Source organism: Patagioenas fasciata, chromosome 25 (assembly GCF_037038585.1).
Source record: "Patagioenas fasciata isolate bPatFas1 chromosome 25, bPatFas1.hap1, whole genome shotgun sequence".
NCBI lineage: Eukaryota > Metazoa > Chordata > Aves > Columbiformes > Columbidae > Patagioenas > Patagioenas fasciata.
In genome coordinates this window covers 6784158-6807041 of record NC_092544.1, presented here as the reverse complement: position 1 = coordinate 6807041, position 22884 = coordinate 6784158, and the positions used below count along the sequence as shown (strand labels likewise).

At 56.9% G+C, this 22884-nt stretch overlaps 1 protein-coding gene across 1 annotated transcript; it reads left to right on the top strand.

Annotated features, from left to right (window-relative positions):
- Positions 1–20700: 20700 nt before the first annotated feature.
- LOC139825603 (maestro heat-like repeat family member 5) lies at positions 20701–22636 on the top strand. Its single transcript, XM_071799054.1, has 5 exons — positions 20701–20778; positions 21208–21363; positions 21530–21631; positions 21998–22100; positions 22503–22636. Exons 1-5 carry the CDS (start codon positions 20701–20703, stop codon positions 22634–22636), a joined length of 573 nt encoding a protein of 190 aa, XP_071655155.1.
- Positions 22637–22884: the final 248 nt, after the last annotated feature.

The window sequence follows — 22884 nt, the reverse complement described above, 5'->3', positions numbered from 1 at the left end:
CACAAACATCTGCCATTTCCATGTTGGTTTTAGGAGGGTTAATATATGTGATGGTGATTTTTGACCCACACATCGCCTGGGTTGGCATCACCAGCCACAGGTTGGGTTTTAGGATCGTTCTAAAATGCTGGAGGGAGCAGGGTGGGACTGAGGCAGCACTGGTGACAGAGGGACAGAGCCCCTGGGGTCCATGTCTGTCTTGTGCCGGACAACCCAGAGTTGGACTCGGTTCTCTGGGGAGCCCCAGGAGAGCAGAGCAGAGGGGGAGCATCCCCTCCCTCCACCTGCTGGTGATGTGGCCCAGAAGACACTTGGCTTTCTGGGTGCGAGTGCACATTGCCAGCTTATGTCCCTTTTGTCACCCACCAGCCCTTCTCCACAGGGTTGCTATCCATCCATCCATCCATCCATCCATCCATCCATCCATCCATCCTCCCCCAGTCTGTGCTGGTACTGGGTATTGCCCTGACCCAGGTGCAGGACCTTGCACTTGGCCTGGTTGAATTTCACGAGGTTCACATGGACCCCCCAGCCTGTCCAGGTCCCTCTGGATGCCACCCCTTCCCTCCAGCGCATCGACGACACCACTCAGCTTGGTGGAAAAGCAGAACTGAAGTGTCTTGGGTGATGCAGAGGCCAGGGAAATGTGCCTGGCTTTAGCTCTCTGCCAAGAACACCTGGGGAAACCCTTTGAAATGCTTCAGCCACTTTAGCAGAGAAAAATAACACCCCCACACAGCTGCCAGGCTTTCACTGCTCACGCAGGGACAAAGGACAGCGCGGGGACAGCACAGCGCTCACTCTGGAGCTCGCCGGCTCTGACACCCGTGCCTGTTTGGGAGAAATCTCAATGGGAAAGATTTTGTGCTCTGGGATTCAGGTCATCTGAAGAACACCAGCAAGGAGAACGACTGCCAAAACCTGCACAATGATGTGACCAGCTCCAGCTCCCCTGGGGAAGGAGGCGGCTGGTGCTTGTCCCAGCCCAGCCATGCCATGGGCGACCCAGAGCGGATGACAGCAAAGCCTCTTTCCAGGCTCTATTCGCTGTGAGACCGTGGGGCAGGGTCCCATCCAGGGGGAACACGGGGAGCACATCCTGCCCGAGCTCTCACAGGCCGCTCTGCTGCACGGGGGCAGAGGAAGGGACAGAGGGGTCTGGGTGGCCCCAGAGGAGCTTGGAGCAGAGCAGGGGGCACAGAAACCCAGGGAGGGTCTTGGAGACGGGTCCAGAGAGGATCCAAGTGTATATGGGGAGGGGGAAAGGGATGGGACGGTGCAGGGGGTGTCACACAGGGTGGGAGTGAGCATGCACGGACCAGAGCCAAGCTGAAGGTGCTCGGTGGGGATAGAGGTGATTGAGCAGGGGACAGGAGCAAAGTCCTGCGGAGGGCAACGGAGCTGGAGGGGACTTGGAGGGGTAAAGAGGAATGGGGGAGACCCAGGAAAGAATCTGGGGCATGGGGGGTGTGAGGGGGAAGCACAGGAGCTGTGATATTTGGGATCAGAGGAACTGGAGAGAGGATGCAGAGGGGAAGAGGGATGGGGAGAACCTAGAGTGCACAGAGAGGGGGGCAGAATGGGTGCCCCCGGGGTGGGGGGAAGGCTGGTTTGCCAGTCATCACCCCCCAAATGAGCCGGGGCTGCAGGTGGTCCCAGCACCCCCACCCTGGGCAGCAAAGGGGGACCATGGCAGCAGCAGCAGGTCCCACTGCACATCCAGCATCCATCAGGGGGAAATAAAACACCTAAGTGGGGGCAGATAAAGCAGGAAACCCCCAAAGTGGGCACAGGGAACAGAGCTGAGCACAACACATCCCAGCACTGGGGCTGCTGGGCTTAAATTGGTGTCCAGGAGCATGGGGGTGCAGGTGAGGATGCTCAGGGTGATAAAGGCATCAGAGTGGGGATGCCTGTGGGAGGGGGTGGTGGGGGCTCTGAGGTGCTTGGGTATGTGTGTGTGTCCCCAGCCCTGCAGGGGACAGGGGGACAAGCACAGCCCTGTGACACACACGTAGTGGCTGCTGCTGGGTGTCACGGTGTGGGGACCCAGGATCACCCCAACATGCTGCCCTGGGCTGGGGCCAGGCGGGTACTCCCCCAAACTGTCAGCACCCACTCCTGGGCACCCCCCACTGGCTGCAACCCCCTGGGCAGGCACAGCGGTGCTGGGCTGTACTGGGACCTGCTGGTTCACAGCAGGATTTGGGGGGGGCCCAGGAAGAGTAGTCGGGCACCCCACCCTGTGCTGAGCTGGATCCATCCACCAGCACCACGTGGAGGACATTGGGGTGCAGGGGGGTAGGGAGGGGGTATGCAGGGTGAAGGGGCAGTATAGTGGGGTACAGGACAGGACAGTGGGTGTGGCAGGGTGCAAACCCCCCTCTCTCCCCCTCCCTCCTTCATCATGGAAGGAGTAGACACATCTCCCTCTCTCTCTGCTACAGCTTCTTTTGTTTGGCCCCAGAGCCCCTGGCCAGGGCCGTTAGGAGAAGGGAGCACCGAGGTGCCAGGGAGCCGCTGGGCGCCCGCAGCCAGTGTGGGGGATGTTTGGAGGCTTCAGGGGCACCCACAGCCAGAGTGGGGGTGCAGAGAAGCTTCTGGAATGCCCACAGTCAGATGTGATCAGCCAATAAAAAACGGGACTCTCGTCAAGACTCCGCCCATTTGTCGCGGGTCTCTCGCAGCACGAGCGAGATGCTGCCGCCGAGAGCCCCCCCGGGATGGAGACTCCGCTGCCTTGCCGCCGCGGGTGTGAGTGAAACTGCCCATCGCAGGACTGCGAGTGTATTATAAATTTACCCTCGCAGAATCGTGAGTGTGCACTTTCCGTACTCACTACAGTACGTGTATCTCTTCAAAATAACCCCACACCGTGTTCAGGCAAGTGCGGACTCCTCCCGGACTCAGGGACGGCTCCGGCACTGTTTTGGTGAAGCCACGTGCATGCACTCTGTGCACCGCCTGTCGTATTGGTTGCTGCCCCTTCATCATTTTCCTCAACTGGTATCCGAACCTGTATTCGAGTCACTTTTGGATGCTAAAACCCTGTTTCTCACCGGTTTAACAGAAGTTGTTTTGGACCCTGTTGTCCCTTAAACGAACCTGGGGTGCCTCCGGGACACCCCCCTTTCCATGTTGATCCCCAGGAATGAGTCCCCCCTCAGTCTCCTCTTCTGCAGCTCCAGAGCCCCAGCTCCCTCAGCCTTTCCTCACACGGGAGATGCTCCACTCCCTCCAGCATCTTGGTGGCTGCGCTGGGCTCTCTCCAGCGGTTCCCTGTCCTTCTGGAGCTGAGGGGCCACAACTGGACACAATATTCCAGGGGTGGTCTCCCCAGAGCAGAGCAGAGGGGCAGGAGAACCTCTCTGACCTACTGACCACCCCCTTCTGTGTTCTGGAACATGGCCTTTAAAAACCAGAAGAACATCCCAGAGCAACCTCCAGACCTAAGGACCTGGGGCAACTGATTTCTGCCCTCAAATTCTGGCTTCGTCCTTCCAGGTCAAACTGGCAGTTTCTCCAACCACCGCGTGTGGTTTTTTGGCTCCAGAGAAGGACGAGGATTTCCTTCCCAGCTCCATCAGCAAAGCAGTGCCACACGCGGATTCGTGTGCACAAAACTGCCACAGGAACGTTCTTGTCCCCAGGTTCCCTGTATCAGAGTCTCAGGCGTTTGCATTTTAAAAAGATACTTGAATTATAAGACAAAATACAACTTAAAAGGTACAGCAAAGAAAAGTCCAGACTGGGGGCCTCTCAGGGGGAGGGAACACAAGGCGAAAGAGACTTGGGCTTTTAAACCCAAAGCGGCCAGAGGAGGAGCAGGTCCCGCAGCAGCAGCAGGAGCAGCTGGAGCAGCAGCAGCAGCGTCTGCATCAGGGAGGTGTCTCCTCACCCTCCCCACTGGGCCTGGGGCCACAGTGCCCAAGCCCTGAAGCTTTTCTGACAGCTTCTCTCTCTCCCTTTCTCCCAGAGACTGCGCAGCAGCGGCTGAGCGCGGCTCACCAGAGGAGACGGCGTGAACAGCCCCGCCAGGAGCTGCCCAACCACCCTGTGACACCGCTGACCGCAGCCCAGGACCTCGGTGCCCCGACCGAGGGTCTCTCCAGCACCCTGGGTGAGGCTTCCACGAGCTGCGGGTGGGAAGGGACTCGCCAGGGGAAACTGCGCTTGTACCAGTGTCTCCAGAGGCTTGGGATGCTCCTGGGGGCTGGTTTAGTGTTCCTGTATGTAAACCTCAGGTGTGAATTGGCCTCTGCGTCCTCTGCAGGGGCTCAGCGGAGCTCTCTGAGCCAGGGCAGTGCCTTGCTCATCTCCCTGAGATCCCCAGGCAGAGCCCTCAGCCCTGCTGCGCTGTGCAGAGGAGCTGCTCCTGGGCAGAGCTGTCTCTCTGCAGCGCTGCCGCTTGCCAGGAGCTCCCTCTGTCCCAGGAGCCCAGCCCAGCTCAGCAGCACAGGAGCAGCCCAAGGCGCTTTAATGACCCCTCTGGTGGGTTTGGTGCTGAGTCCATGGACCTCAAACCCTGAGGGGAAGCTGATGAAACCTCTCAAGAAGTCAGATTCAAACTCCAAAGTTTCTTGCAATGTTAATGAGTCCCACTGAGGGACACTACTGAGGAACTGACCCCATGGTCCGGTTAGAGAAGAAAACGGGATGCAGTGACAAGAGGTCAGGAAAAGCAAGGTGAAGTTCTCTTAGATGCTGAGTAAACCCGAATGTGTTTCATTAACCAAAGGGACAAGCCCTGACCCCCAGCCCTGGGAAGGCAGATCCTGTTCCTCCCACATTGCTCAGGGCTCTTCCTGGACAGTGTGATGTGGGGCTGTGCAAGGCCAAGGGCAGGACTATGGTCCCACACCACCCAGGTTCCTGGCTGGGGACAAGGAGGCCATGAGGCCCCTGTGCTGGAAGGACAAGGTGTCTCCTCACAGGCATCAGAGGTGCAGACAACAGCCATAGCCAAGGGGAGAAGGAGCTCATGTCTGGTGGGGCTTTCAGCCTCTTTACATCCCTTGATCCTCTCCACCACAGCCTGTCCTGTGCTGTGGCATCCCCTGCACCTCTCTCCCTGCAGGCTGCAGACATCCCCCCTGCTGCCCCACCTTGCTCTTGTCTGAGCATCTTCCTTCCTTTGCTGAGATCTCTCCATCCTCCCCAGCTGTTCCTTGGAGCACAAAGCCTTGGGCTGATGCAGACTCCCTCTGCTGGCCTGCTCCACCACAGCACTGCCCTTCCAGTCACATTCCTTCCTGCTCATCTCCAGCCTGGACCTCCCCAGCTGCACTTTGTGCCATTATTTCTTTTTCATGCTCTTTCCCAGTATGCAGAAAACCTCCACCACCTCTGAAACCACCCTTCAAGCACTCTCAGGCTACTCCTGCACTGCTGCAGCCTCCCCAGCACTGCTGCGCCAAAGCAGCAGAGTAATGTTACAGTGCTTGGCAGATGGAAAGTTAGGGCTGAAATTGGGCAAGAGGAGAGTGAGCAAGCCCTGCTGTCCCCAAGGACAGGGAGAAACAGGGCTGGGAATGACAGACCCGGAAGGAAACGTGTGTTTAGTCAGTGGTGTCTCTGCTGCCCCTGAGGTACTTGGGCAGACGTGTCACTGATCTCTAGGAATGACAAGGTGCTGCTGACAGGCCCAGTGTGACGATGCTTTGTCTGTGCCTTGATTGTGTTACCAAGGGTGTGAGAACAGGGTGGTGAAAAGAGGGAAAGGAAATTTGGCAGTGTAGCTATACCCATGGACACCCCGGTGTAATGCACTTCCTATTCATGGGCTGCCCTACATCTACTGGATAGAGAAGGGACAGATCTTGTGATGCTTCAGAGGTGGGAATGAGTTTCTTGCACAAAGGCACCGAATTTGTCTGCAGTGCTGTCTGTGTGTCCGTCCCACACTCACTGTGAATGGGGATGGCTGCCCTGGACAGGACCATCGCCGTCCCTGCCCAATGCATGTAGGGGTGTGTGAGAGCCTTGGCACCTCACGTAACACTGCAGGCCTATAACGCATATTAAAGGGAATAACTGTCCTGAATTCCATTTGTCAATAGAATTATAGAATAATATCAGCTCTAAGAGACCCTCAGGATCATTGAGTCCAACCATAACCCAACTCTAGCACTAAACCATGTCCCTAATAAATCCATCTAAACATCCTTTAAACTCCTTCAGGGATGGTGACTCCACCACTTCCCTGGGCAGCCTGTTCCACTGCTTCACAACCTTCTCCATGAACAAATGTCTCCTAATATCCAGTCTGAACATTCCCTGGCACAACTTGAGGCCATTTCCTCTTGTCCTATCACTTGCTACTTGGGAGAAGAGACCAACACCCACCATGCTACAACTTCCTTTCATGTAGTTGTACAGACCAATAAGGTCTCCCCTCAGTCACCTGGGCACACGTTGCCTCATGTGCAGGTGCTGTCAACCAACACCCCCAGATCGCTCTCTGCCAGGCAGCTTTCCAACCACTCTTCCTGAACCTGTAGAGGTTGTTGTGACCCAAGTGAAGTGCATGGCCATGTTAAACCTCAGACAATTGGCCTCAGACCAACAATCCAGCTCATCCGGATCCCTCTGCATGGCCTTCCCACCCTCCAGTGCATCAACACTCACACCCAACTTGGTGTCATCTGCAAAGTTGCTAAGAGTGCACTTGATCACCTCATCCAGATCATTGATAAAGAGATTGAACAAAATTGACCCCAATACTGAGACCTGGGGACACCACTCATGACCGGCCACCAACTGGATTTGTCTCCTTGGGCCCGACCCTCCAGCCAGTTCTTTACCCATCGCAGATCCGTCATCCAGGCCATGAGCTGCAGCTTCTCCAGGAGATGCTGTGGGATACGGTGTCAAAGGCTTTACTGAAGTCCAAGGACAAAACATCCACAGCCTGTGTGGTGGATTCACTCCCCACGACAGACTTTCCCTCATCTGCTCAGTCGGTCACCTTGTCATAGAAGGAGATAGGTTGGTCAATCAGGACCTGCCTTTCATAGGCCCATGTTGACTGGGTCTGATCTCTTGGTTTTCTTGTATGTGCTGCCTGATGTCACTCGGGATCATCTGCTCCATGACCTTCCCCGGCACCGAGGGCAGACGGACAGGTCTGTAGTTCCCTGGATTGTCCTTCTGGCCCTTCTTATAGATGGGTGCCACATTTGCCAATTTCCGGTCAACTGGGACCTCCCCACTTAGCCAGGGCTGCAGCTGAATAATTGAAAGTGGCTCAGTGATCACCTTAGCCAGCTCCCTCAGCACCCTTGGGTGTATCCCATTTGGCCCCATAGACTTGTGGGTGTCCAAGTGGTGTAGCAGGTCGCCAACCATTGTCCCTTGCGCTATTGGGGCTTCATTCTGCTCCCCATCCCTGTCTCCTGTCTCAGGGGGCAGGGTACCTGGAGCACAACCGCTCGGACTCTTAAAGACTGAGGCAGAGAAGGCATTTAGCACCTCAGCCTTTCCCTCATCTCTGTCATTGTGTTTTTCCACACACACCAGAGGGTGGAGATGCTCCTAAATTATCCTTTTCTTGCTGATGTATTTATAGAAGTATTTCGTCTTGTATTTTACCGCAGTAGCTGGCGTCAGGTCTAGTTGGGCTTCAGACCTTGTTTTCTCCCTGCATAACTTCACAGCATGCTTGCAGTCCCCTTGAGTTGCCTGTCCCTTCTTCCAAGAGTTACTGTTTGATTCCCAAGTTGCAGCCCCAGCTCTCTGTTCAGCCAGGCCAGCCTTCTTCCCCACCGGCTCACCTTCCAGCACATGGGGACAACTGCTCCTGTGCCTCTGAGATCACCTTCTTGAAGAGAGACCAGTTTTCCTGGGCTGCGTTGTCCTTCAGAACTGCCTCCCAAGGGACTCTGCCAACCAGCCTCCTGAACAGGTCCAAGTCTGCCCTTGAAGGCCAAATAGCAGTTCTGATGACCACGCTTCTAACTTCTCCAAGGATAGAACACTCAATTATTTCATGATCACTACACTCAAAGCAATTTCTAATGAGCCCTTCTCTATTGACTAACAACAGATCCAGTGGGGCTCCTTCCCTGGTTGGCTCACTGACCAGCTGGGTCAGGAATTGTCTTCCATACACTCCAGGAGCCTCCTGGACTGTTTCCTGTCTGTGGGGTTGCACTTCCAGCAGACACCTGGTAGGCTGAAGTCCCCCAGAAGAACAAGGACTGGTGATCGGGAGACTTCTCCCAGCTGTCTGTAGAATATTTCATCTGCCTGTTCATCCTGGCTGGGTGGTCTGTAACAGACCATCCCCTAGGATGTCCACCTTGTTGTCCTTCTCCTTAATTCTTACCCATGGAGACTCAACCCTATCATCACCCTCATAAAGTTCCAGACAATCAAAACCCTCCCTAACATACATGGCCAGCCCACCTCCTCTCCTTCCTCGCCTATCCCTTCTGAACAGTTTACTGTCATCCATTGCAGTGCTCCAGCTCCGAGAGTTATCCCACCATGTTTCTGCGATGACAATTAAATCACAGCTTCTCTGCCTCACAAGGGCTTCCAGCTCCTCCTGTTTGTTGCCCGTGCTGCGTGCATTCGTACAGATGCACTTCAGCTGGGCCATTGATAGCACTGGGTGGCAGACCGAAGGGCACCATTAGCACTGCCCTCAGATGCCAGCATGTCACCCTTGGCTGTGCCTCTGCCACATCTGGTTTCGTCCCCCTCTCCCTTCAAATCTAGTTCAAAGCCTCTCAATAAGTCCTGCTAACTTAATATGGTGATCAATGGGAGTCAATGGGGGTCATTGGGGTCAACTGGGGGCAATGGGAGTCAATGGGGGGCAATGGGGGGCAACAAGAGTAAATGGCAGTCAATGGAGATCAATGGAGATCAATGGAGATCAAAGGCGATCAATGGGAGTAAATGAGGGTCAATGGGGGTCAATGGGAGTCAATAGGGGTCAATGGGGATCAATGGAGATTAATGAGGATCAATGGGGGTCAATGGTGGTCAGTGGGAGTCAATGAGGGTCAGTAAGAGTCAATGGGATTCAATGGGAATCAATGGGGATCAATGGGGATCAATGAGGGTCAATGGGGATCAATGGAGATCAATGGGGATAAGTGGAGGTCAATGGGAGTCACCCTGCCTGTATCGGTTCAGGGTACATGGTGATCTGCCCAAAGATATGGGAGACGTTCCTGCTTCTTCTATCAATAAATTCCATTAATGTTCACCCAGTCGAGTTCCCGTCTGCTTTGCCTGTGATGCTGCCGGGTCCTCCCTGAGCTCACTAGAGCTCCCCGTCCTTCTCTAAACCCACCAGCCTATGGGAGACTTCAGGAGTCCACAGCAAGATTGTCCGGGTTACGGGAAAACAGGAAAACTCAGCCACAAATCTGCAGAAAGCCTGACATCCACACTCTTGCTGCGACACAGGAACATCAGCAAGGCCCTGCCTGTACACCAAAGATTAAATTAATGGACAGTTTTCCTGTGGAGGAAGCAACTAAGGATCGACTGAAGGGAACCATCTGTTGTTACCTGTTTTCACAAGAGGCGGATGTTGCTTCAGCTCCCATCTTTCAGTCGGTTGCCGATGAGAAAATGGAAGTGTGGTTTTTTGTAAGAAGGAAACCTTAGTTGGAAAGTTGGTTCATGAACTTATTTGCCTCTCTGGCACATATAGAGTTAATAGCCCTGGAACTGTTACAGAGTGATTAGCAAAGCAATCCCAGGACACTTAAGAGATCCCATACCCACACCAGTCTGTCTTTCCTTTTGACCCGAGTTCCCCAAGCCCCAAGGCCATAGAGACCCATAGAGACCCATAGGGACCCACAGAGACCATAGAGACCCATAGAGACCCATAGAGACCCATGGAGACCATAGAGACCCATAGAGACCCACAGGGACCATAGAGACCCGTAGAGACCCATAGGGACCCACAGAGACCATAGAGACCCATAGAGACCATAGAGACCCATAGGTACCCATAGGGACCCATAGAGACCCATAGAGACTCATAGAGACCCATAGAGACCCATGGAGACCATAGAGACCCATAGGGACCACAGAGACCATAGAGTCCCATAGAGACCCATAGGGACCATAGAGACCCATAGAGGCCACAGGGCAGTCGTGCACTTGGGTCGCACCAGGGAGGAGAGAGCAGGACCAGCGCTTGGCACCCAGGGCTGGTAACAGCAATTTGTGCTCTGAGCTGGGGCTCAGTCCATGTGCAAGCCCAGCACGGGTCCAGACACCAAACTGAGGGTGTCAGTTCATCCCCGGTGCCACACACACAGCACCTTCTCCCATCGCCTCCTCCCGATGAGCTGTTTTGCAGCCCCTTCCAGCTCAGCCCAGCTCAGGCACCTGCACTCTGGCTCAGGGCTGCGTGGGGCTGGTGACCCTCGGGGCAGCAGCAGGAACCACTCTGCCCCTGGTTGTGGGGCTGTCCCTGCGCTGAGCCCTCGGGCCCAGGGCTGCTGAACTGGGCCATGGTGGAGCCCAGGGGTGCTGAGGTCCACAGGTCCCCCTGTTGATTTTCCCATAGAGACCCAAAGGGATCATAGAGACTCTAGAGACCCACAGAGACCCATAGAGACTCACTGGGACCATAGAGACCATAGAGACCCATAGAGACCATAGAGACCCATAGAGGCCACAGAGAGGCATGAACACCCATAGGGATCCATAGAGACCATGGAGACCCATAGAGACCCATAGAGAACCATAGAGACCCATAGGGACCACAGAGACCCATAGAGACCTATAGAGATCCATAGAGACCCATAGAAGCCACAGAGAGCCATAAACACCCATAGGGATCCATAGAGACCATAGAGATCCATAGAAACCTATAGAGATCCATAGAGACCCATAGAGGCCACAGAGAACCATAAACACCCATAGGGATCCATAGAGACCATAGAGACCCATAGAGACCATAGAGACCCCTAGAGACCCATAGGGACCATAGAGACCCATAGAAACCATAGAGACCCACTCTGCGACTGTTGCTGTTCTCCGTGGGGCAGCGTGGTGCTCAGCAGGCACAGCCAGCGCTGTTCCTGTGCCAGGAGAAGACTCCAGACAGAGCCTTGGCTGAGGGTGACAGTTCCACCAGCCGTCCTGCTCTGGAAGGTCCAGGTGCCACAAAGGGAACACTGACTGGTTGTCACTTGTTTTGCAGGAACAGGATTGGCCAGCAGGAGGGAGGCAGGACCAGAGGGTCCATGAGGTCAGGAAGCACAGCAGACAGCTGGTACAGTCATGGTGACAGCAGAGGGAGAAGAGAAAGAGATGCAGTGAGCTGGCTGGGACAATGCTGCTGATGTGACACGTGCCACACAAACACAGAGACAGATCCATCACCACATGATGCAGAAGGCAGACGGTAGAACACATGAAGTACCGTGGATCAGCTGGGGACCATCCAAATTACATGTGGGAAGGATGATCTACCTGGTGACAAGAACATCGTCTGGTGGTTCCCTATGGACATAACAAGACATGCGTAGAAAGAACTGAACAGGGAGAATAAATCAATTGGTGTAATATGTGTGAAATGTCAACGGCACACAGAACACACCCTCCTGGTAGGAACTAAAGCTGCGCTATTTTAAGGAACATTTAACGAAGAATTGTTGTTTTTACATCACTGAGGACCTGGCACCTGAGCCCAGCAGGGGGGAAGGATCAAGAGACATTGGACTGTGAATCCTTAATGTAAAACATGGTCTTTTCCCAGAATATATAGACACCTGCATATATACTGATACCTGTATTGACAAGTTAATTTAGGGGAAGGACCGAGAGACATCGGACTATGAAGTCTTAATGTAAAACACAATCTCTTCCCGGAATATATGCTGATATCTGTATATATACTGATATCTGTCTCTATGGTCTCTATGGGTCCCTATGGGTGTTTATGGCTCTCTGTGGCCTCTATGGGTCTCTATGGTCTCCTTGGGTCCCTATGGGTGTTTATGGCTCTCTGTGGCCTCTATGGTCTCTATGAATCTCTGTAGGTCTCTATGGGTCTCTATGGATCTCTATGGTCTCTACGGGGCTCTATGGTCTCTGTGGGTCTCTATGGGTCTCTATGGACTCTGTGGGTCCCTACGGGTGTTTATGGCTCTCTGTGGCCTCTATGGGTCTCTAAGGTCTCTATGAGTCTCTGTAGGTCTCTATGGTTCTCTATGGATCTCTATGGTCTCTATGGGTCTCTATAGGGACAGACAGAGGCCGCGGTGGGTCCTGGAGGAGGTGGGAAAGGTGCCTGGGGCGGAGGAGAGCACGGGGAGATGGGGACAGAGGGGCAGAGCAAAGAGCCGGTGTTGGCAGTGAGGACACTGCTGCTGTGCAGGTGCTGCTGGGGTCACAGCCCCAGAGCAGGGACAGACATGAACGGGCCACTGCCTTGTGCTGGGCCCTGGTGAAGCAGAAATCCCCCTGCAGCCTCTGGAGCTCCACGCAGGAGCAGCGTGGCCACCACCACGGTCCCTTCTGCACCCCTTGTTCCACCCCATGGACGTCAGGCTCAGGTCCCACACGATCCAACGCGTCCTCACCAACCACCGCTCCCCTCCCCGCCCTTTGATGTCACACACAGACAGTTGCCCTCAGTCCATGTGAGACGTCCATGAAATGTCACAACAGCCCGTTGAGCTCCTGGAGGCCGTGGCTTTGGGCTCCGTCTGTTCCGTGGCCACTCCGGACAGCACAGGTGTCGTTCCGTGGGGTCACGGGCACCAAACCCAGCTCGGGTGGGAACCAAGAGGGTCCCCTCGTGTTCCGGCCCAAAGCGCCATCTGTAGCATCTGCCCGTCCTTTCAGTGCCCAGAGCCTCCTTCTTGCGGCCAAATCCTCATGTTTAGGGTCCCAACGTGTCTTTTACCACCCACGGCCTTTCTTCAGGGCCCACAGGTTCATTTTTAGGTGGAGCTCGTTGCCTGGCAACAACCAACCAGAAATCTATGGGGAGTCAGTGGATGAAATACAGCCAATCACATTTAAGCAGTCGGGGCAAGTCACATGATTGACACGTAACCAGCCAATCAAGCTTTGAGACCTGCAGGAAAGGTGGCGAGAGTTGAACAGCTTGTCAGTGCTGAGGGGCGGGCTGTGCTGGCTGCACCAATCACACCAGGCGGGAGTGCAGCACATGGATGATTGACAAGCGGTCTGACCAATCATTTGATACAAGGAGCCAGGGAGAAATACCAGACCCAGCACTGCCATCCTGACAGGGGCTGAAGAGGCCCCAGCGTCTGAGAAGCTCCATCTCTGCTCTCTCACGGATGGTGGGAAATGCCCCGTGGCGCTGGTTCCAGCAGTGGAAGCGGAGCCGCTGGCCGCGCAGAGCCCAACCCATCTGGGCTGCTCATGGAGATGGAGAACCTGCCTGTGAGAGTTTGCCACGGAGAAGCCGTGTGCCCGAGAGTCGGCCCAGTGCAGAACCCGATCGAACAACCAGCGGGGGGATTGAGCTGCCCAGGTTGAAGTGGCTGAGATAGATTTGCACTGGCAAGATGAAGGTGAATTATTGGGGTCCATTGGGCCCACGATGCCCCAGGTCATCGAGGAAGGGATGCAGCACATGGATGGGCTCGTGGTTGAGGGGTGGACTCGACCATGGACACCGTTGCACAGGTTACCCACCATTGTGAAACATGCGCGACGATCAAGCAAGACAAGCGGTCAAAGCCTGTGTGGTGTGGGGCGATGACTGAAGTGTCCATATCACAGCACCACAAACCCGCCACGGCAAGAGCTCCGTGCTTACAATGGTGGAAGCCACCACCAGATGGCTGGAAACATGAACTGTGCCCCACAGAACCACTCGCAGCGCGGTCCTGGGCCTTGAACAGCAAGTCCTGTGGCGATGCGGTGTCACTGGGGAGTAATTTAGGGTTCTGCTCACTGCAGAACAGCGTTTGGATTTCTTAAAGACAAGTGCAACTCCAAGAATTCCATGGCAGGTTCACTCTATTGTTCACTGCCTGTGGGAAATACGCCAAGCCCAATGCTGCTGACCTTCTCTGCAGGTGCCTGTACCCGTTCACGGAGCACACGGTCCGGATTCTTCTCTCCCTGATAACCGTTCGCCCTGCAGTCCCTGTTTAAAGCTCCAGTGGCAAACTTCTCTGATTCCACGTGGGCTTTGCTGTGTTGAGCTGTAGACGTTGTTTATTGTCCATAGCCTTGCAGGTGCTGTTTTGCCTGGACGCAAATTCCTTTCTTCTCAGCGAAGTGCAATACGGACCTTGTCTTGTAAGTGATCAATGTAGTTTGTAGTTGCTTTTTGTAGATATGAGCAGAACTTTGCAGCTTAAAATTTTAGCAAATCCAGCTTATCAAGTAACACGAAGCAAAGAGTATATTAAAAATCATACCACCTTATGTCCTAAAGAATTGATTGTATTTAGTGTGCATCTACTTAAGGTAAATGATTAATATTAAACTTATCTCTGAGTAGTAAAACCATTACCACACAGCTCACTTATTTAGCAGGGAGAGCTCACAGTGGGCTCATCCAGGCTGTCGTATTTATGGAGTGAAGGGATACGCTCGCAGTCACGTTACGCACAGTAAGAAAAGTGTGTCTGAGACTCATGCGCTCACAAATTACCAGCGTTCATCTGCTCTTCTGCATCCCCGTGGGTCTCCTGGCAGGAGTTCTTGGCCTGGACCAAACTGCTCTGGTTTGGCTGGGGGTGATTGGGGATCGAGTGCATCTGCCACCCCTGGCAGCCCAGAGAGAACTGAGCCAGCCAACGGGATCCTTTCCGCAACATCCTCATAGGCACCGGGAGCAAGGAGCGTGGCATTGAGTGTGTCTGTGACACCCCCATCATGCACCAGTCGCTGGGAACATGGAGCGGTGCAGCAGACTGTTCAAGACTCTGCTCAGAGCAATGGGTGCTGGAGCTTTTAGAAACTGGGATGGAAACTCAGCAGCCAGGTGCCCAGGGCTGCGCTGGCCTGTGCCTCCCAAGGGACATCCTGACCCTCCCTGCCCAGGCACAGGGTCACAGTGGGGCCCTTTGTGACGTCACTTGGTGACACCCACTGCCCCGCATGTGCTCAGCGCCGCTGCGGGCCCAGCCCACACTGTCCGACAGGACGGTGACGGGACAGGGTGCGAGCACGGAGCTGGCGAAAGCCCCGAGCGTAGCCCACGTCTGTCAATCAGAGAATCTTCTTGGTTGGAAGCGACCCTTAAGATCATCGAGCCCAACCACAACCCAGCTCTAGCTGCCCCGGCAGACTCTGCTGCCCCCGGCAGACTTGGAGCAGGGAGATCCTGAGCTCAGCTCCCGTCTTTCCCCGACGAGGAGCACACGGGCGCATCCCACACCTTTCACTGCTGCCTCTGCAGAGCTGCAGCACCGAGGCGTTTGCCGAAGCGTCCGCCTTCCCCATCTGTAGTCCTTCCCTATTGACTTAAAAATGGCGGAGAGACCCCCCATCCGACCTAGGCTGGCCTGGCAGGAGAGACCCCCCAGCCGTCCCCGGGTGGCCTGGCAGGAGGAGGTTGGGGATCCCCAGGAGGTCAGATCTCCACCGCAGCCCAACCAGGTGGATGCGGTCCAGCCACTGCAGATCGGTGAGTGAGGGGCCCTGATTGTCTGGGCAGGGTGGGGCCCCACGATCGCTCCCCGCTCCACACCAAAATGACGTTTCCCCACATGCTGGCAGGGGGTTCCCATGGGTGGTGATGATGCTGCCTGAAGCCCAGGGCTGCTCCAAGTGGGGAGCCAGCCCCAGCACAGCCTCTGCGGGCAGAGGGGACCCAGCTCCTGCTGCAGGGCACGGGCAGCGAGAGGCAGCTGGGCGGGCAGGAGGCACCGTGCTACGGGACGGGGACCTTTCCTGCCCATCTGAAGCGAGTTCCTCACCTGCTGCACCAGGGGCTTTCCCCGTCCTGCCTGGCTCCAGCATTGCAGCCCATCTGCCGGGCACCCTCCAGCCCCCACACGCACAGGGAGGCTGTGCCGGGGCAGCGGGCACTGGGATGGACATGGGGCAGAGCTCCTTCCTCTGCTCTCTCTTGCCTGCAAACCCTCTGTGCAGCCCTCCCTGCTCTCCTCCTTTATTAGATGCCGATTCGTTATCCGCCTATGAGGTGGAACCAGAACATGTGGACTCCATCGTGTCCCTTGTCAGCAGCACAGACAAGGTAACCGCGGCCCTTTGGAAGGCGGCTGTGCCGGCGTCTGCTGGCAGGGGCTCTGCTGCGGGGTGCTGGAGGGCGCTGGCTGGGCAGAGCTGCTGCTCCCAGGTCTCTAATGGGCACTGCACCCCATGCTGCGCTGCCGCTGGCCGCGAGTCCTCATCTCACGCTTCCTGTTTGTCTCTCTGTCCCCTGGCTGCCAGGACGAGGAACAGAAGATGGAGTTCCTTAAATGCATTGCTATGATCTTCAGAGATGCAACGTACAACGACTTGTCCCAGGGCCTAGACCTCTTCTGCCAGAGATACGAGCTGGTAGAGAATATCGAGGTGAGGGGATACCCGGCAGCGCTGGGGAAGTGAGCAATGCCGCCGGCACCTGTGAGGACAGTGCTGGGCAGGGCCGGGGGCTGGTGGCACTGGGTGCTGGCAGCTGCCAGGTCCCATCCCGGCTGTGCTCTGCAGGTGCTGCTGGAAGAGGAGCCCAGGGACCAACTGCCCACAGTGGTGCAGCGAATTGCCGCATTTGCCATGGCCGAGATGAGGTACCTGTCCATCCTTCCTGGGGACTCCTGCCCCAGAGCCCCGTGTCCACCTGTACGAGACCTCCAGGCACTGCTCCCAGCACCCGTGTCCTACTGGCCCCTCTCTCTTTGTAGCTTCGTGGTGGAGGTGCTGGAATGCAAAGATATGAGCCACATCCAGGCCTGCTTCTCCAGCGTCTTCATGCTTCCTCCAAAAGAGGAAATGAGGGACCTGAAACCTTACCTCTACTTCATGGTAAGTGCTGGGGGAGCTACAGGAGCCCCAGTCCCTCTGGGCTGCTCTCTGGTCACCCCGTGCTGCGCTATGACCAGAGATCCCAGACAGGCTTTGCTTTCCCACTGTTGTCCCTTCCCCCGTTCCCGTGGGCCTGGCCTCATCCAGTGCCATGGGCTGCTCTGACAGCAGCAGATTATTTGCCCCTGGGTCTCTCCCAGGCACAGTGAAGCAGCGCACGAATCCTCCCTTGGTGCTGGGACTTCAGATCAGTCTCTTGGGGTGAGGGGGATGGCAGGAAACGTGGCCATAACTCGTTGTCTTCCTTGCAGACCATGAAGGCTGTGGACAGCATGCTTGTGGCGTTGGTGCTCAACTCTCCTGCCTCTCAAGTCAGTGAGAAGATGCAGGATATCTTCCAGGTCTGGCGTGTGCAAAGAGTGGGCTTCACCAGGGCTGTTCCTCACCCTGGGGGATGGGGTGTCCACTCTGGAGGTGACAGTCCCACCCGTGCCGTGCAGAGAGCGCTGCCGGGAGGGTGCCCACCTCCTTGGGGAGCCAGGGGCTGCCCACCAGGCTCTTCCGCAGCACAGTGGCCGCAGAGGGTGGCATCCGCCTTCCTGCCTGGCCACAGGGCTGGCCCGGGGCGTTTGTCCCAAGCCTGCCAGAGGACAGGAACCCATTACAAGCTTTGTTCCAGATCATAGGAAGCCTTAATGGACTAGGCCAGTCCAAGCCTGGACTTGAGCAGTGCTGCTTCTGCTGGAGCGGTGGCTGCTCCCAGGGCTCACCAGCAGCTTCTCTCTTCCCAGATGCTCTTGACCTTCAGCACCTCTGAGAGGGCATCTGTGCGGGAGAGGGCCGTGGGCAGGATGAGGCTGCTGAGCTTCTTGCTGGCCAACTACTCCTCACTGAAGGTAAGGACCAGGCACTCCCTGCTCTGCCAGGACCCAGCTCTGCCCCAGCCCTGTGTTGGCTGGGACTGCCCAAGGAGCACCGAGGGAGCCCAGGTCTGGCAGCTCTGCCCGCATGGGGCTGTTCTGGGATTGGGGTCTGCAGGGCCCTGCAAAGCTCTGACCACCCTTGATCCAGCCCTGGGCACATTCTTGGGTTCAGGGCTTTGGCCCCACATACCCTCAGCCCTTCTGCACTTCCTTTGCCCTTGTCCAGGCTGATCCGAATGAGGACAGAGATGATTCCGGTGCTGAGATCCAGATGCCAATCCTTGGACAGCTGCTAGGACATCTCCTCCTATTCCTGTCATTCAAGGAAGAAGACACCAGCTGTTTGGCTTTGGACACTCTCTGTTTCCTCTTCCAATTCAAGCGTCAGCAACACTGTAAGAGAAGCTGTGGTGGGATACATCCCTCTGCACAGCCACATCAGCCAGCACCTCTGCTTGTCCTCCTGGGTGTTGTGATGGACTCTTCTCCTGCTTCCTGGAGACAACACCATGTCACCAGCACTGTCCCTCCTCTGCTCCTGACCCGCAGCACTGCAGCCATGCGAGACGTCCCCCACATCACTGCTATTCCAGCCATGGGGGACTGAACTGTGGCACTGCATGCAGAGCTCTAGGGCCTTGGAGTTTCCAGGGCCAGGAGCATTCGCACATGTGCACTGGAGGAGGGTCAGCCTTTCCGTGGCACTGCTCTCCACCACCTCCTCCCCTGACTGTTGGTCATAACCTCCCTGCTTGGGCATTCCAGGTTCAAAGCTCTGTCTGGTACTGGCGAAGCTGCTGTGTCTTACTAACTCTTCTGTATTACCCTGCTTTTTAGGCGTGACACTGCCAGAGGAGAATGCACAGCTCCAGGAGGACTGGGAAGCCGAGGTCACCTCCTTGACCTCTTCGTCCAGCGCTCCTCACATTACCAAGGTAATGAGCTCCCCCCTTGCTGTGGCACCAGCAGGGGACTTGTGAGAGCAAAGGCCTCCAAACTCAGGGGGCTGGTGTGGCCTCCCTGTCCCTGCTGAGAGGGTTCCTGCTGTCCCCGAGCAGGGACCATGTGAGGGCTGCTCTCCAGTGTCCCAGCAGCAGCCCCAGTCCTGCTGGCCACCAGCAAGCCCTGGTTCACGGCAGGACCAGCACCCTCTGCCCATGACTCCAACACTCCCCCCTCACCCCGGGCCTCTCTTCTCCTCCTCCCCAGCAGTCCCTGCCGCCCTGCTGCCAGCTTTGCCGCAGCACCCACAGCACCGCCGGGCGTCTCTGCAGGGCTGCTGGCACCGCCCGGCGAAGCAGCAGCACCAGGGCACTCGGTGTGACTTGGCTTCGCTGCCTCCCTTCCTCCCTTAGCTCTTTGCAGAACATCTCCAGCCTTCCGAGAGAACAGACATGGTCCTGGTGTTCATCGAGGCACTGACCGACTCCAGCACCTTTGACAAGAAGGCGGCCAGAAACATGCTGGACATGGTCAAGAGAGACTGCGATTTCTGGCTGGTGGATGTAAGTGGCCTTTGGCTGGATTGCCCTTCGGCCCTGTCCGACCTTGTTCTCCCTCCATCCATCTCTTCCTCCCAAATCCCAGTAAAGTGAAGCCAGATGAAGGCGACAGAGAGGGATGGGAAGGGCAGTGAGGAAATGGCTGCACTCCAGTGGCAGCACCATCCTCACCTGTGTCTCCTCCAGGTGCCAAAGATCACGAGCTGCATCCACAAAACCCTGGGGTGCATCAACACGGCCCCAGCCCGGCAGAGAGTGGTGTCCCTAATTGTCTGGATGGCTGACAAGTGCCCTGGGGAGGTGGTGTCCACGCTGCTGACAATCGCACCACCAGCAGACAGGTACTGGCCCCAAAAGCCATGAGGGCTTGTTCCCTGTGGGGAGAGGGACACAGAGCCAACAAATCCTGCAGGACACCCCCGAGGAGCAGGACCCTCCATCCCACCACGCTTCCCAGTGCTGGGGGTCAGCCAGGCCCGCAGCAGCCACAGCTGAGCAAGGCAGCCCAGAGCCCCCCACTGTGCTCCTGCCAGCCCCACGGGAGCACCAGCTCAGCCTCTGCTGCTGCCCAGGGCATCCCCACCGTCCTGCAGCGCTGAGCCCGGCCACGCTGCTGTGGCCCAGGCTGCCCTGCTGACAGAGCGCTCTCCCGCAGCACTGCCCTGGCACTGTGGGAGGTGATGTTCTCCGTGCCCCAGACCCTGCAGAACGTGTTGAAGGAGCTGCACATCCAACTCCAGGACCGGCACTGTAGGGTCTTACATACATGCTGGGAGGACACGTCCATCCTTCGCTTGGCTGTGAGTTACTGGATAAAGCTCCTGGTGCCCCAGGAGCTGCACAGTGCAGGGAGCCCCACCAGCTCTGCCGATCGCTCACGGCTGGCTTGCTTTCAGATCCTGGTCAGCAGTGACCTGCAAGATGAGGAGTTTGCTCCAAAGTACCTCATCATGAGGTTTCTGAGGCAGCGAAGACCAAAGGTGCTCTCCCTGGTGCTCAGGGGCTTGATGACGCTGTCAGAGAGAGAAGAGATGGTGAGTAGGGTCATGCCAAGGGAGCCGTGGTGGCAGCCAAGGGTGCAGTGGGTTCGGGCTTGGCCTGGGCTGGCAGTCAGGCGCTGGGGTGCCTGCTCCAAAGGCCCTCCCTGCCATGGTGGGACCTGCTGGCTGCCTGGGGAGCTCTCCAGACATGGACCTGGTCCCAAGAGGGAAACTCTCTTCTTCATACAGGCCAGAAAAATGAAGGTCATGCTGCCAGACCTGTCGTGGGTCCTGCAGTATGGCAATAATGTCATCAAGACCAAGGCTCTGGTGGTCTTCAGAAACGTGATGGCTCAGCTGGAGAGGGAGGAGGCCAGCCCCATCGCCGTGGTGCTGGCAAAGCTTCTCCGGCCCTTCTTTGATGACGTAAGGCTGGTGTATAAACCTGAGCCTAGTGGACGAGAACTGGGCAATGACAGCTGCCCTTCAGCCCGGCCACACGGAGGAGGGGCTTCTCCTCTTCTTTCTCCCCGGGGCTCTTGTGGGATGGTTTCTGTGTTCTGCAGCCCAGCCCAGCTGCTCCCTGCCAGCTGCTCCCACAGCTCCTCCCCACCATGGCTGCTGAAGCTGGTGGGGGATGCTGGGTGGTTGGGAGAGCACTTTGAGGCACAGGCACTGCTTAACAAGTCTCTTGAGTGGCCTTTCGTGGATCCAGGGCCACAGATCTGGCCACAGCTGCAGTGTGCACAACGCCGCCCTGGAGCATCTCCCCTCACATCAGCCGTGCAGGAGCTTCTGCTCCCCGTGGGCAGAGAGCTGCTGGCGCTCAGGTCCTACTGTGCTTCTCCCTCCCAGGAGCTGAGCCAGCTGAGAAAGGTCTCCATCAGCCTCTTCAGGGACCTGATGAAGATGGTGGTGGAGAACGACAAGAGAAAGATGAAGAACACGGTGCGACTTGGCCTGCTCCCTCTCTTCTTCCACATGAGTGACCAAGTGCAGAGCGTGGCCAAGGTGCGGATTTCAAAGCTGAGCAGTGATGCGGGGAAGAGACCCCTGGACGTTTGGGGCCCCTGCTCCCTAAGGGCAGAATCACCCCAGGAACAAAGCCCAGAGGAAGGGGACACCAGGTCTCCTTCCCCCACAGTGGTGCCATCTCCCAGCTTCTGCTGTTCCGTAGGTGGCCAGGGAAGCCCTCCTGGATGCAGCAGAGCTCCTCAAGTGGAAACAGCTCAGACATCTCGTGCAGACTCAGCAGACATGGAGGATTGGAGAGAGCTTGGTGAGGACAACCCCAGGGCCCAGGGGCCAGGCTGGACGGGGCTGCCCCACATGTCTGTGCTGTGGGCTCTGCAGATGTGCCTCGCCTGTCCTGCTGCAGCCCCGAGCTGCATCCTTGTTCCCTGAACTCAAGAACAGAGCCCCCAAGGGCTCTTCCCTCTGCCCCGCAGCCAGCGGGCGGGAGGGCGCTCAGCACCCCTGGGACCCCTCGGCCTGTGTCTGTCTCTCAGCCTCAGCCCCACAGGGCTCCTGGCTGGGACACAGGAATGGTCGGAGGGGAAGGGGAATGTGGGTTCCTGGGAGGAGGGACTGGTCCGGCCAGCTGGGGAGGGACAGTGAGGTGCTCACACCCCTGTGCTCTCTCCAGCTGGAGCGGGACAGGAGCAGGGCTCAAGAGCTCTTGAGGCAGAGCCTGCCGTACCTGAGGGACCCTCAGGCCAGCTTGCAAGAGGCCGCCTTGAGGTTCATTGGTGAGTCACAGCCCCCAGGTCCCTCTTTCGGCAGCCCGGCCCCAGTCCCCGCCACTGCCCTGGCACAAGGAGCAGCCCTGTGGCTGCCAGAGCCCCGGCTGCCCCATGCAGGCCCTTGGCCTCCCCTCCCAGCCCTGCCCATGCAGGTGGCCATGGTGGCCGCCTCGCTCGGTCCCACCATCTTGGCTCCTGCTCTCCCCTTGGGTCAGCGCTGATGAGGGGAGGGAGCAGGGGCTGATGGAGCTCTGTGCCCAGGGCTGGCTGTGCGGCACCTGAGGGACCCAAGCAAGGAGAGTCTGTCTGAGATCTGCAGAGGTGAGCAGGGAGCGTGGTCGGGAGGGGATGCCTGGGGGTCTCTGCAGACATGGGAGCTCATCTGGGCTCTGCTTCTTTCCCTTGCAGCCATTCAGCCCTTGGAGGAGGACAGTGACCCCTCCATCAGCTCCCTGGCAACTCATACCATTGTCACCGTGTGCTCTTCATGGAAGCGGCCAAGATCTCGATGGAGCCTGAGAGCCCTGTGCTGCTGGCGCTAAACCAGCTGGAGGAGCAGCTCTTCTTGAGGAAAACGGCTGGATTTTAATAAAGAGCCCTTCTTGAAGTTGGGTTGGATGTCTGCCTTTTCCAAGGACCCCAGAACCTCTCTGAGTGCTCTGGTACTTTTGAGAGCACAACCCAGGATCATGGGCAAGGGTGACAGAGCAGACAGGAGCACTTGCAATGCGCCGTTCCAGCAGCTGAGATGAATCTCACTGAGCCACTGAGGTTTGTTCCTGGAGTCACA